This window comes from Rhea pennata, chromosome 4 (genome assembly GCF_028389875.1).
Source record: "Rhea pennata isolate bPtePen1 chromosome 4, bPtePen1.pri, whole genome shotgun sequence".
NCBI lineage: Eukaryota > Metazoa > Chordata > Aves > Rheiformes > Rheidae > Rhea > Rhea pennata.
In genome coordinates, this window is record NC_084666.1 from 14,817,356 (window position 1) to 14,830,163 (window position 12,808).

Below are 12,808 nucleotides of genomic sequence, written 5' to 3' on the forward strand. Positions count from 1 at the left end.
ACATTTTGTCTGGAATTATTGAGTTGTCAAAATGTTGCCATATCCAGTTTGCAGCTACATTCAGTTCATTAGATACTGAAGTTCTGTCATTTGCGCGCTCGCTTTATTTTTAGTGGCTGTCTGCAGGTACTTTATTATTAAAAGGAGACCCCACAGCTAAAACTGTATATGCTTTGTGACTGCTGCTGTATACATTCAGAAGAATTTTTTCTGCTGTGTCGTAAACTTTAGGACAAGAAGTGGAAAATTTTCTTGCAATGCTCATCAAGAAATTGAAAAAGAATCTTTTAATTTTTTGCACAAGAAAATCATTAGTTTTCAACAATAAAAGCTAAAAATGCCAAACAGAGAAAGAGCCATGTGTAGAAGTTATTTGTATAAATTTAACAAAACAGAGATTTCTTCTCAAAAGTTTTATTTTAATCCAAACATAGACTTTTTTTATTAATATACTATGATCTAGTTTTTAAGCAAATTAGATAACTGAAAATGTCATTTTGGGCTCCCCAGTACTAACTAGAAAGACATTGATATTCTGGGATGAATTCAGTGGAGAGCCACCAGAAAAGTCAAGAGAGTAGGGGAGTACGTGATGTAGAAGGAGAGGTTGAGGGAGCTGTGTTTGTACAGTCTTAAGAAGAAAAGGCTGAAGAGAAATCTTACTGCTGTCTGTAACTACCTAGTGGGAGGGCATAGAAAAGCTGGAGCCAGACACTTCTCAAAGGTGCAGAGGATAACAAGTAATGGACAGAAATTGTTATACAGGAAAATTCTGAGTAGGGTTATTTTTTGTTTGTTTGTTTTTTGTTTGTTTTTCATCTGAAGGTGGTTAAAATACTGGAACAAGTTGGCCAGAGATGTTGATCTATCCTTGGAAATACTTAAAGGTCTACTGGACAAGCTAGTAAATCACTTGAGAACAGATATTTAAGCTTATTTTGGTATGAATAAAGTCTAATGGGATTTTCAAAATAATTGTTTATATAACCTATATGAGTTTTGTGGTGTAGCTGACTTTTTTTTTTGCTTAGTTGCCAACTGTTATGGTGCATTATACAGTTTTGAAAGGATATTGCAGCACAGCAGGTGGGAAGGCTGCTTGCTTGTTCCATCCTTGTTGTTTCACAAGGGCAAGGAACTTATGGAAGAAAAGGGAGATTTTGCTGTCCCAGAGAGCCTGAGCTTGAATAAGGAGTGATAGTAGGAATGACAAAGTTGCTGAAGTGCAGATTGAGGCAAAGTACCTAGAAAAAAGAAGCAGTTGTGCATAGGAGAGAGGACTGAGACTCCCAAGAACAACAGCAAGTAGGGACATAGATGAACTTCGTGGATTGTGTAAAGAAAGATTTTTAGTAGCTGTCCAGAGGAGAATATGTGGAACTACACTCCCAGTATGAGAAAGAGGCTGATAAATGAGTGGCTCAGTGGAGGGCCACTAGCGTAGTCAGAGCTGGAGCACTTGTCCTCCTATGAAATGAAGCTGAGTGACGTGGCTAGGTTTAGCCTGGAAATGACTTAAGGTGAATCCCACTAAATTTGAATAAATAATACCTTGATGTGTTCTTCCTGGTCCTATTTGCTTTTAGTATAAATTCACATTATGCAACCTATAGGTTCTCAGCATAGCTGAATTTTGAATTTTTGATACAGAAATGCATTTGCAGAGGTAGTTAAGGGAGAAAAAGTATAGTAAGCGTAGTCAAGGATAGTAGGAAGTTACCAGCAAGGATAGTTCCTAAAGCCCCTAAGTCTCCTTAGGCATGAACTCTTGAAGTCCTGATTAAAAAAAAAAAAAAAAAAAAAAGTATGATAGCACAAACTTAATTAGCTAGTGTGTTTTTAACAAAGTTCAAAAAAATCCGAAAAGACCAAGGTCATGTTGCAATATCTTGCATTTATAATGCATCCATCCTGAAGATGGTTTATGCTCTTCATAAATTAGTCTGTTCATGAAAGACAAATATATTAAAGAAATAGTTTCCTTTACTGTATCTTTTCTCCTTAGTATGTATTTATGCAAAAAGAAATCATGCTTACACAGTAGAATGACAGACATTTTCTTTTGCTTACACAATTTTTGTCATTAAGCATGGGTAATAAAGAGATTTTGCTTTTCAAAAACCCATAAGCAGATGGTGTCTTCTCTCTTGGATTTATGGAAATGCTTTTTAAAGTAGTTGTAAGTATATTGAATAAGTAGGGACAAGCCAAGTAGAAATATGAGGTTAAATTAAAAAACAGGCCATATTTTTCTAGAACAGAATAGGTAGAGAGGTGGGTGGATGACAGATGATAAAATGACAGCAAAAAGCTAACACAATTTTAAAGGGTTTGCAGAGTATCATCATCTGGATTAGAGACACAGGAATCTGTATGCGTAAGACACTAGTGAAACTACTCCTTTATGTTGCATCTAGTTCTAGGAATCTCAGAAAGATGGATAGAAAATGAACACTGATGTTGCTATGGTTACTGGGCAAGCCATACCAGAGACCTGTTTTTGGCAGAGCACCCACAGAGGTTAATGTTGGCTTCCAGTACATTCCCTTAGGTAAAGCATTCAGTCCGGTGAATGTACTATTTCCAGCCATAGTAAGTCGACCGACTTGTCTGAGTATGACACCTACAAATTCTTTCCTCTGCAATTTCTTCACAGAAAAGCCCAATTTATTCCTTTACACAAAGGTATTAAAATAATAGTGGAGCCTATATAATGTCTTGAGTATCCGTAACTTCTGCTTAGCCCAGCTCATCCTATCTCTGCCTGGAAAAGCAGACTGTTCTGCTAACCGCGTGCTCTTTCTGTGAGTGTTTCTTTGTATACCTAAATGATTTTCCATCTCTTCCTCTCCCTATTATCCTTCCTTGGCTTGTCCAAATCTGCTTAGTTTTCTGGGTATGATGTTCTCTAATGGTTTAACACTGATTCTAGGTTAGCCATGGGGAGAATGAATTTTTCTTAGATTGCACTAGTCAAAGGTGTATAGCCAAGCACATAACTTTCCTGTTGTTTCTTCATGACTATTGTCTGTGTCATGTTTTACTTTTTGTCTGATATGTCTCTTTAGCAGTCCCTCTGTACTAACTCCATGCAGATACCCAGTGTAGACATACACACGCAGAAACACAGATTCGTTTCTTATTATATCACAGTTTTGTATAGGTAACTGTAACTAGCTTCATCCATTCCTGTTTTATGTTTCAAAGCAATCTGTAGTTCTTACCTGAGCTGCAAACATTTTTAGAACTCTTTAGTGGACATGGAATTCTAGAAGAGAGCAATGAATGAAAGTAATGTTAGACAAATATTTCTGATAGTGGGCAGTGCAGTGCATATGTTCCCCAGCGTATCCTTTCATCCTTCAGCAAATTGCAGCTTAGGGCCTTCCCGGGTATCCAGTGGTGGTTTTATATTTAATGCCTTTTGACAGATTTCCCTTCCATTAACTTCCCTAGCCACTTCTTGAAATTCTCTAAATTTTTACTCTCTACAGCAAGAGTTTCACAGTTTGTCTGTTTTGAACCTATCCCCTAATTTCACCTGCTGCTACCAGTCTTCCTCTACAAAAGGAGAATGAACAATTGTTCCCTGTCGTTTGTGATTTTCTAGACTACAGCTGAGTACTCAATTGATCGTACTAAAAAATACCAGCTAGAACCCTTTCATTAGGAAGTGCACTGCTGCCACACAACAAAAAAACAAGTCACAAATACTACTAAATTTAGTATAAGCAGTAATTTTATCTCTGAGACACTCCAGCATTGCAAATAAGGTTAGGCAAGAGGTTCTGTTTTCTGTCGGCTGTATTTGTCTAGGAAAGATACTAAACCACTTCAAGTTATCCTATGCTATCCGTTCTTGTTCATCAAGTGCTTAAGAAGGGGAGAGGTGTGGTGGATTTAGATTTTAAAAAAGCCTTTAAAAAAGAAAGATTTGCATAGGTTAGAAAAGCAGAAAATTAGGAGAAACTGGCAGACTTCTACAGAGGAATAACTGGCTTTCAGAAGGTCACCTATATTTTCTTCATGTATAAAAAGAAAATATGTGGGAGGGGAAATGCTGAGGTTGGGGGTGACATGGCTTCTTTATATAGTATATTTAACATCCTATCAGGGAAATTGATGGAAATATGTAGTGCAGTAGTATAGTACTAAAGATAAAAATTGCATGTGCAATTACAATAGCTTGAAGGCAATTCTGAAAGACAGTTATTCCCATGCTTCAGGGCAAAACATAATATTTCACTATGTGGCATCAGAAAGTGGGATCATCTTGCTTTTATTGCATAGTGAAGTACAGTTTTCTAGGTGCAAACTGTTTAGGTTTTGAAGCATCCAGTACATACATACTCATTAAATTCTTATATTCCTACCTGTCTTCAGGATGATATTTTGGTTTATACTGTTCTGCTTGGAAATTTAATTCAAGTTTCTTCCCCAAATCTGCTACTGTTTATAATAAAAAAAGGTATTATTTCCTCTCATGCGCAACTTTGACAGTATCTAACAACTACCATGAATTACATTAAATTCATATATGATAGGAAACAATTCAGTAGTAAAAGCTAAAAGGCTACAATCAATCTGACTTTTAAACTAATGATTTCAATGGAAAACATTTATACTAGGACTGGATATTGCATGTGACACTGAATATTACAGGCTTTGTTGATCGCAGATATGGATTAGCATGTAGGTAAATAATGCAGAATGCTGTACTAGAAGTGTATGGAGGATTCATAAATCCATTTTATAGGCAGGTATAAGTAGGCAGTGAGTATATTAATGCAGCTGCCACTATTTCTAGTTAAAGACCAGGCAACTGCCTTATGCCTCAAAAGGAACTGCCAGAGGAAACTATGAACTTACTGATATGGAGATATAAACTACATAAAAATTATTTATCCTGTATCTACCCTTGGAGTATTTCAGAGTAATGTATTTTTTCATGGACGTCAACAAGCAGGGCACACATACACAGCGAGTGGCTCAAACTAGTTTTTAAAAGCTGAAGAAACAGTAAGTCTGAAGAATTGATGGTTTTCAAACATGTTTTTTTAAAAAACTGATTTGGGCCCATTTGTATCTTTAAAAACTTGAAACTTTTAAAAATATTTATTTCAAAATTCCCAATTTCAAATTACTGGGGAGAGGCAAGAAGGAAAGAAGGGAGATGATCTCTGCACAGATCAAATTAATCCACAGGCTTCCCTCTTCAGGTTCCAATAGTCATGTTTGCAGTAGGACCCAAGGATTTTAATTTTCTCAGAACAAATGTGATGCTCTAGTTGCCCAAGTAGGTGTAGTTAATACCACACTGAATTCCTTTTTCCCAGTATATCTTCCACAACTGTAGAGGGCACTCTAAATCTCTCCATTCTCAGCAGAAGTATACCTGAGGGATGTCTCTTACTAGTCTGAATACAGCGCCAGACTGCGTGATGCTATATAGCAGCACAGATGTCAGGTTCCTATACGGATTGCTTCAGCTGATCTACTCTTAAATGAAGGAAAGACAGCAAATTCACATCACATTATTATGTACTAACCTTGTTCTCTTCTGGGTGCCTGTATAAAATGATAAAATGACAAATACATACATTTTTTGATCATCAGCTTGAATTTACAACAACAGATCCAAACATCTTTTGACTTTAAAACAAGTTACAGACATACCACTATGAATACTTAAATATGTTCATCACTTTGTCAGAAACTTGGACTGAATTCTGAGCTCAATTCGCTGGCAACAAGTAGACTTGAATTTTTAGAGCTATAACTGAACTTCTAGAAAACCATTTCACAATCACTATTGTATATTAGTTTAACTTACAGTTAGGTATTTCCTTCATTGATCTTATATCAATGAGATACTGGAGACATACAATCCACAGATTAAAATCTGTCATTTATTTTCAAGGTTCCTTGACTGATAGTACAATTATTTTTCTTATTATGGTAGCTATTATTTCATTCAAAGTCACTATGCAGACAGTGTTAATCAAGCAGATTATGTTATAAACAAGTAAATGATAGATACATGTCTAGGGACTAGTGTTTGACTCATAAATTTTCACTGTATTTCTGTATTACTTTGATTCACACTGGAATAGTAATTATTTTGTTATTTTGATACACAAGAGTCTAATACAGAAGCATTAAAGAAAACAATCTTCCACTCTTTGTAGATGTTGCTACTTGTGTCTTCCTTAACAGTTATTGCCCCCAAAATATTTTCCTATTAATTAGAAATTTATAGCATCATTCAGGTTGGAAGGGACCTTTGCAGGTATCTAGTCCAAGCTCCCGCTCAAAGTAAGGTGAGCCATGATATCAGACCAGGGCTTAGATTATCATCCACTTGTATCTTGCAGACCTCCAATACCACAAATTTCACAGCCTCTCTGGACAACCTCTTCCAGTACTTACCCTCATACTGATTTTTTTCTCATCTAGCTGGTTGAAGCCTCCCCAGTTTCAATTTGTGATGACTTTACAGAGTGCTTGCACTGTGCACTCGGTAAAGTGCCTTGGTCTACCTTCTTGGTAATCTTTAACTAAGCAATGGAAAGCTGCTGTTAGGTCCTGCTACAGGGCAGGTTTTCCAGTCCTCTGCTGACCCACTCTGGTCTATCTACACCAGTCTTGTACAATATTCCAGATGTTATCTAATGAGTAAAGGGGAATAATACCTTCCCTTGATCTCTTGGCTCTGCTTCTGTTGATACATCTCTGGATGCCGTTAGCCTTCTAGTTACCAGGGCAAACTGATGGCTTATGTTTAGCCTACTGTCCCCAGGTCCTTTTCAGCATAGCTGCTACTGAGCCTGTCAGTACTGCAGGGGGTTAGTCCATCCCAGGTGCAGGGCTTTGCATTTGTCCTTGTTGAATTTCATGAGGTTCCTTTTCTGCCTTTCCACTAGCCTGTCTGGGTTCCCGTGAATGGTAGTCCAGCTCTCAAGCACATTGACCTGCAGTTTGGTGTCTGCAACCTTGATAAAGTCACACTCCTTCAGGTCACACTGAAACTATTTATGCCTTAGGAGCTGTATAAATGTGAAGTGATCCAAATTAATTTTTTTCTTTTTCATGTAATGACATGTACAATATTTCTCCTTAAAATGTCTGCCAAACTATGAGCTTATTATGAGCTGCAATATTTGGGCAGCTGTACAGTGCCACGTCAGAAATATTAATTACAGATGTAAGATTTTGTTGTCCTGGGGGGGTTGTTCTCATATTTTGTTTCTGTAATGGACCAGCATCTAGGACAAGACAAAGGTTTTTGTGTACCAAGGTAAAACATTATCTTTCTTGCCAATATCTTTTTTTTTTTTTTTTTTTTTTTTTTTTTTAGCATTAAATGCTTATTACAATATTGCAATCAAAACCTGTATTGTAAAAATCTTGCAAAATAAAATGGTTTCTAACTATGGGAAAAGTAAGATTCTGGGACAGTCTCCCACTCAAAAGTGTGAAGAACAAAAATTCAAAGGATTTTAAAATTAGAGCTAGATCAGTATATGGATTTGTGACAGTTTTCATGATAGGAGGACTGGACTTTATAGTAGTGTAGATACAGTTTTCTTTGTTCTCTTGTAATGAGATTTTAGAAGTGCTACGGAAATATAAAATAATAAAAAGTTCAGTAAGAAATACAAAATGCTACAAATTATCAACTATTTCTGAATTTTGCAAACACCCTTTAACATTTAGCTTTATTTCCTATAGAAAATCACTTAAGAAGTTATTGCTTATTAATTTCTATCAAGTTTTTGCTAAACCCTTTTCCTCTGCTTCAGTTCACTGGCCAGAGTAGAAGGTGAAGGCACTTTAAAAAAGCCTTTTTTACAGAGACTTGGATCCAAAAAAGAAAAAAGCCTCACTTGCTCTATGCCCTATTGCTTTATGTTTTATTTAGGCCTATGGGTCTGGAACTGCTGCAGAGTGGCTGGGCCTCACAAAGGCAGCTGTGCTGGAAGAGGAAGCCCGGAGAGAAGTAGTCAGCTTGGCGGTGCAGGAGGGAGGGAAGAGCTTTTCTAGCCTCTCTGTCAGATACGGGACCTCAGCACTGCTGCTTCAACCGCATTGAAGTCGAGAGCACACCAGGCAGTGTTAGAAGCTGCCTTGTGCCTAGAGCTGCACTTGATGCAGAACAGTGAGCTCTGCAAACTGGCCACAAGGAAGGTGGACTGCTAGTTGGAGGCTGGGGTTGGTAGGACACGAACTGGGGGATATAGCGAGCCCTCCTGGGCTGTCCGTGGTTGAGGAGGAGGAAGTGTTTGAGGACATGATGGAGTGTGAACGTGAGCTCCGGCATATGGCAGGTGGGTTGGTCCGTCCAGGCAGGGTGCCGTGCTGTGTGCAGGTTCAGGGGGCGGTGAGCGCTCTGCCTTGCTTTGGAGGGCTGCGAATAGTCTGAATGGGGGAAGCTACCGGCTCACCCAGGAGGCTGAGGAGCGTTGCAGTGCCCTTGTCAGGGACTGACCGAGCTATTTTGCAGGCAAAGCAGCCATTTGTCCGAGGTGACAGATTTTGTAGGGTCTGTTAGGGAGGTGTGCTGCAAAGCCCTGGGAAAGGGTAGGAGGAGCCATACCTGCAGGGGAAGAGAGGGAGAAATGGCTTGGGGGGGTAATACCTAAGGTTAATTCTGTCTATAAAATTCGTCCTTCTTGAAAAGGGTCGCCTTTTGTTTGAGATTCCCCTGTATTTACATCAGTGTAATACTTTTAAGCTCTACTAACGCTATCATTTCCCTTCTCTGTATTTCGTTGAAATACAATGTTTGTCCCCGCTGTTAATCTTTGCAGTGAGAGATACGCTTTTATCTAGAAACTTGGGAAGGGAGCTTTTCACCATGTGTATATTTTATTTCTGTAAGAAACTTCAGGAACTAATCTGTCATTCACAGAGTAGTGGTTTTGAAATATTAAAGACATATTTCTGCCCAAATAAAAATATGATTATTATAATATTTTTACCTAATAGGCCAAGTCATGGACTGAAATACTTTTACATTAGATGCTGTGCCATCACATAATTTGTGCATGCTTTTGTGGTAATATTATATAGAAAGATTATTACTTACTTCATTGATTTCCTTAACAGATAGATGTCTAAAAAAGAAAGAATTATATGCAAAACACTTCATTATCATAAAATAAAGAAACCTGTAAGTACTTAAATACTTTGATTACATTATCACTGCAAAATTAACATCCCTTGGCAAAAGAAGAATTTTATTACTGGTATATAAATTCAGAAGGTGGCTATTTTTTACATAAATTATTTGCAGGAAAAGGTCCATAAAAAGGAACAACATCTACCAAATTCACTACGGTAAATGAGAAAAGTCCTTATGAAGGATTTATTCTGGGAGGAGGGGAAAGGAGATCTGAATGATTATGAGCTTTCTTCAATACTTTCATCTCATGACAAAAAGTTTTTTCACAAATTTAACATTGGCTGTAAATGGAGTTAAGTTCCTTGAAGATCGAAGAGTTTCAAAAATGAGCCAGTGGTAGAATGAAAAGCGTAGAAGAAAGGAGACACAAAAAAGAACTCAAGATACAAACAGGTGACGAGAAATACAGAATGCTCATCAAGGTCCTGATTCAAGTAGATATTAGAGTTTGTTTATGCCTTCTCATGATACACCTGAACAACAGGCACATCTTCTTGTAAGAAAAATCATCAGAAAATATTTCAAAAAAATAGTTCTGTTCCCGGAGAACCAGAACTCCTTCTTCCTAGCCTGTTCCAAAAGATTTATACAAGAGTTCACAGGTCAGCCTATTCTATCATCAACGTAAAACCCTGACTTGTGCAAGCTGGCATTAAATAGTTCTAATTTTGATGGCTGCACCACCTGAGTATCACACTAGTCACCTATCAAGGATGGTACCAGGACCCTGACTCTTTTTGTGTAAAATCTGACAGATTAATTCAGTGGTCTGATGAAAGTCAGCAATAGGATTTGCTTCTGTATCTTTTGTCACAGGCTACCTTTGTGTAGCTTTGACATATGATAATTATGTTTAATAGTTTAAAGATGTAATTTTGAAAAGTGCTTTTTAGCCGCTTGAATCTCATTATACGAGAGATTACGACCAACTTTTAGAAGTTATTTAGAACATAAGGTGTGGATAGACATCTATTAAGTTTTTCTAAGGCTCCAGAATCCTGTCCCTTTTTAGCTTACCACAAGGATAAAAAAAAATTAGACAGTGAGTTATTTTGTTAAATCAGTCAGAGAGAAGGTAAAAGGAAGCTACTGTACAGGAAACCCTGGGGCCCGTTTTTCAACACCTATTCAGTGAAAACACGTCTCTTCTGTGCTTCTCTGTTGAAAACAAGTATGGGCAGAGCATCTAACAGTTAAGAGCAAGAATTTTTGAATGATCTGTTAGAGGAAAGCTCCTGCAAGTGTAAGAGGAAGGAGAGGAGTTGTTTGGCATTTGGATGGCTGTCTTTGTGTTAGCTTGTGCAATTGGTTAGTGTGTTCACCAAGGTCATTATTTGACATGAGAAGTCTACATTCAAGATACTGGGTGCATGGTAAAGGTAAGAGATAATAACGGTGTATTTTCAAAAATAGATTCTACCATGAAGGGCTTTACCATTGAAATGCCCTAAATACCACAGGCATGTAAAAGCTTGCATCTCACCAAAGCTTCTAAGATACATTCTGTGATCCTATACAGGCCTAATATTTTATGAAGCTATTTACAGAATGTAAAAACAACGATGTGTATAATTTTCTAAGTCTTCCAATCCTTGCTGGAAAAATGGATCTTGCAGTCCTAAATCATGTCTGCAGTTGGATGACTTTGCTTACAGTTGCTTACATTAGCTGATAATGGCTGTATTACCATACAATTCTGGGACTGGATTGAAGACAAGTGACAGGTATTTTAGGTGAAATGCCTGTTTAGGCTCGTGTGGGAAATCTGCAAAGTGCTTTCCCAATCTTGGTCTGTGCCACTCCTCTCATACTCATGTGATTAAAAAAATTACAGTTGAAGAAAAAAACTATTAGAAACATGCTGGTATCTATAACTGCAATGTGAAGTGAAGTTTGGTAATGAAGATTTTTGCTGCTTTCTTTTACTTCCAGAATATGAAATGTCATGTATTTATATTACAGAATTTGGCTTTATAATAGGACTTTTCAAATCCAAGTGCTTTGCACACTAATGACTACTGGCAAACACAACTCATAATAGTTCTCACAGAGCTTTCAATTTATATACTGCCCTACCAAGGGGAAGGATATTGTAGCAACTGCATGACTGAAGAATCAGTCATGGGATTTGGAACTTTCAGCTATAGGTCAGGTTATGCATCTGAGTATGAAGCTACTTCATATTAATAAAATGTCTTAATGTCTAACAGCTTTTGGAACCTATTCCATGAAATAATTTAAGCATCGTACAGGAAAAAAAAAGATCATCCTCAACAGCAGGCTTCTTAAATATATACTTTAAGCAGAACATTACTTCATTGATTTGTAAGATTTTTCTTTTTTTTCTGTGGGATTTGGACTGTAGGATTTGCACTATAGTGACTTTGTGAAATGAAAAAGAATCCATCTTGACTAATTAAAATTGGAACTGCTTATAAAAGGATGGACAAAATGGACATAGATCAGTTGTGCCCAAACTTCTGGCTGAAACAGCTTTCCATAGAGAGGCATTTGAGCATTATACTTTGTGGCCCCTGGATGTGTATCAGCCCTGATTTTCCAGTATGTGTCTGCTGCCTTCCCCATTTTTGGACGTGCACTTTAGTCACACAGCAGGAGCACCCGTGTAACCAGGTACATGACAAGTGTGTATACATGATCATGCGACTAGACACATGTGGCAAGAAGCAAGCCTTCTGGTAGCTTAACATACGCGTGTTTGATCATGCGCCTGGACACAAGTGGTCCCTGCTACACGACTCAGCCCTCATATACACTCTCATGTTAAGAGGGTGAGTGAACAAGTACGGCGTATGACAGAGGAAGAGCTGTGGCGTCCTGGTCTAAAGGATAGCAAGAAGTGACCTCCCTAGACATTTCCTGCAGCCTGTAACCTGCCTTCTCTGTGTGTCCAGTAAGGAGGGAGGGAGCACGTAAAGAAAGGGCAAGAAGTGACTCATGGTCTGGATCGGTTGGGCTTATGGCCTGGAGCAAGATTTCTGGCTACAGATAAGTCATTTCTTTTTCTGAATATAATGTTCTTGGGATATGAACTGTTTATCTGGATGTTTCTGGAATGTTCAGTGTGTTTTTTGGTCAATTGGTTCTGTGCTAAGCAAGTGCGATTGTTTTTACTCAGAAGTGGTTGCAAAACCTCTAAGTGTTAGTGGGAAAAAGTAGGACAAAACTTACAAAACATGTTCATAAAAATTCCACCTACTTTTCCACTCCTTCACTTTACCATTATTTTGGCAGTTTTTTCTTTATAAAGTTTAGTGTCAGATTACACTAAATACCACTACTCTTGATTATTCACAGCTGTCTAAAGAATCAACATTTTTATTCTTCAGTAAAAGCAGAGATGTGATGGAGGTAGTCTCATGGTTTTACCAAGGAGAGTGTTTTGATTCTCAGGAAATTAGTGTAAAGAAACTTCAGTGTTTGAAATAGAACATAGTATTACCTTGTGATTTTTGCTGATATTGGAAAGGTATGAGCTTGGCTGAACGTTTTCTGTGTGTGAGAAAGCTGGCTGCTTATCTTCGGTTCTGGAGGAAGTGGCTGATACTGCTTTGGCAGTGTCTTTAGAGGCCTAAAAAAGTAAAAGAAAAATTTGAAGAATTA

General features: G+C 37.7%; 1 protein-coding gene across 1 annotated transcript in view; it reads right to left on the reverse strand.

Moving 5' to 3' along the window:
- CLNK (cytokine dependent hematopoietic cell linker) overlaps positions 1-12,808 on the reverse strand; it is a 42,228-nt gene that overhangs the window by 10,606 nt on the left and 18,814 nt on the right. Inside the window, exons 10-14 of the mRNA XM_062574501.1 lie at positions 12,648-12,776; positions 9,089-9,116; positions 5,550-5,568; positions 4,374-4,449; positions 3,225-3,268 (exon numbers count right to left, since the gene is read on the reverse strand). Of these exons, the coding sequence (XP_062430485.1) occupies positions 3,225-3,268; positions 4,374-4,449; positions 5,550-5,568; positions 9,089-9,116; positions 12,648-12,776 (296 nt within the window). The remainder of the gene's footprint in view (positions 1-3,224; positions 3,269-4,373; positions 4,450-5,549; positions 5,569-9,088; positions 9,117-12,647; positions 12,777-12,808) is intronic.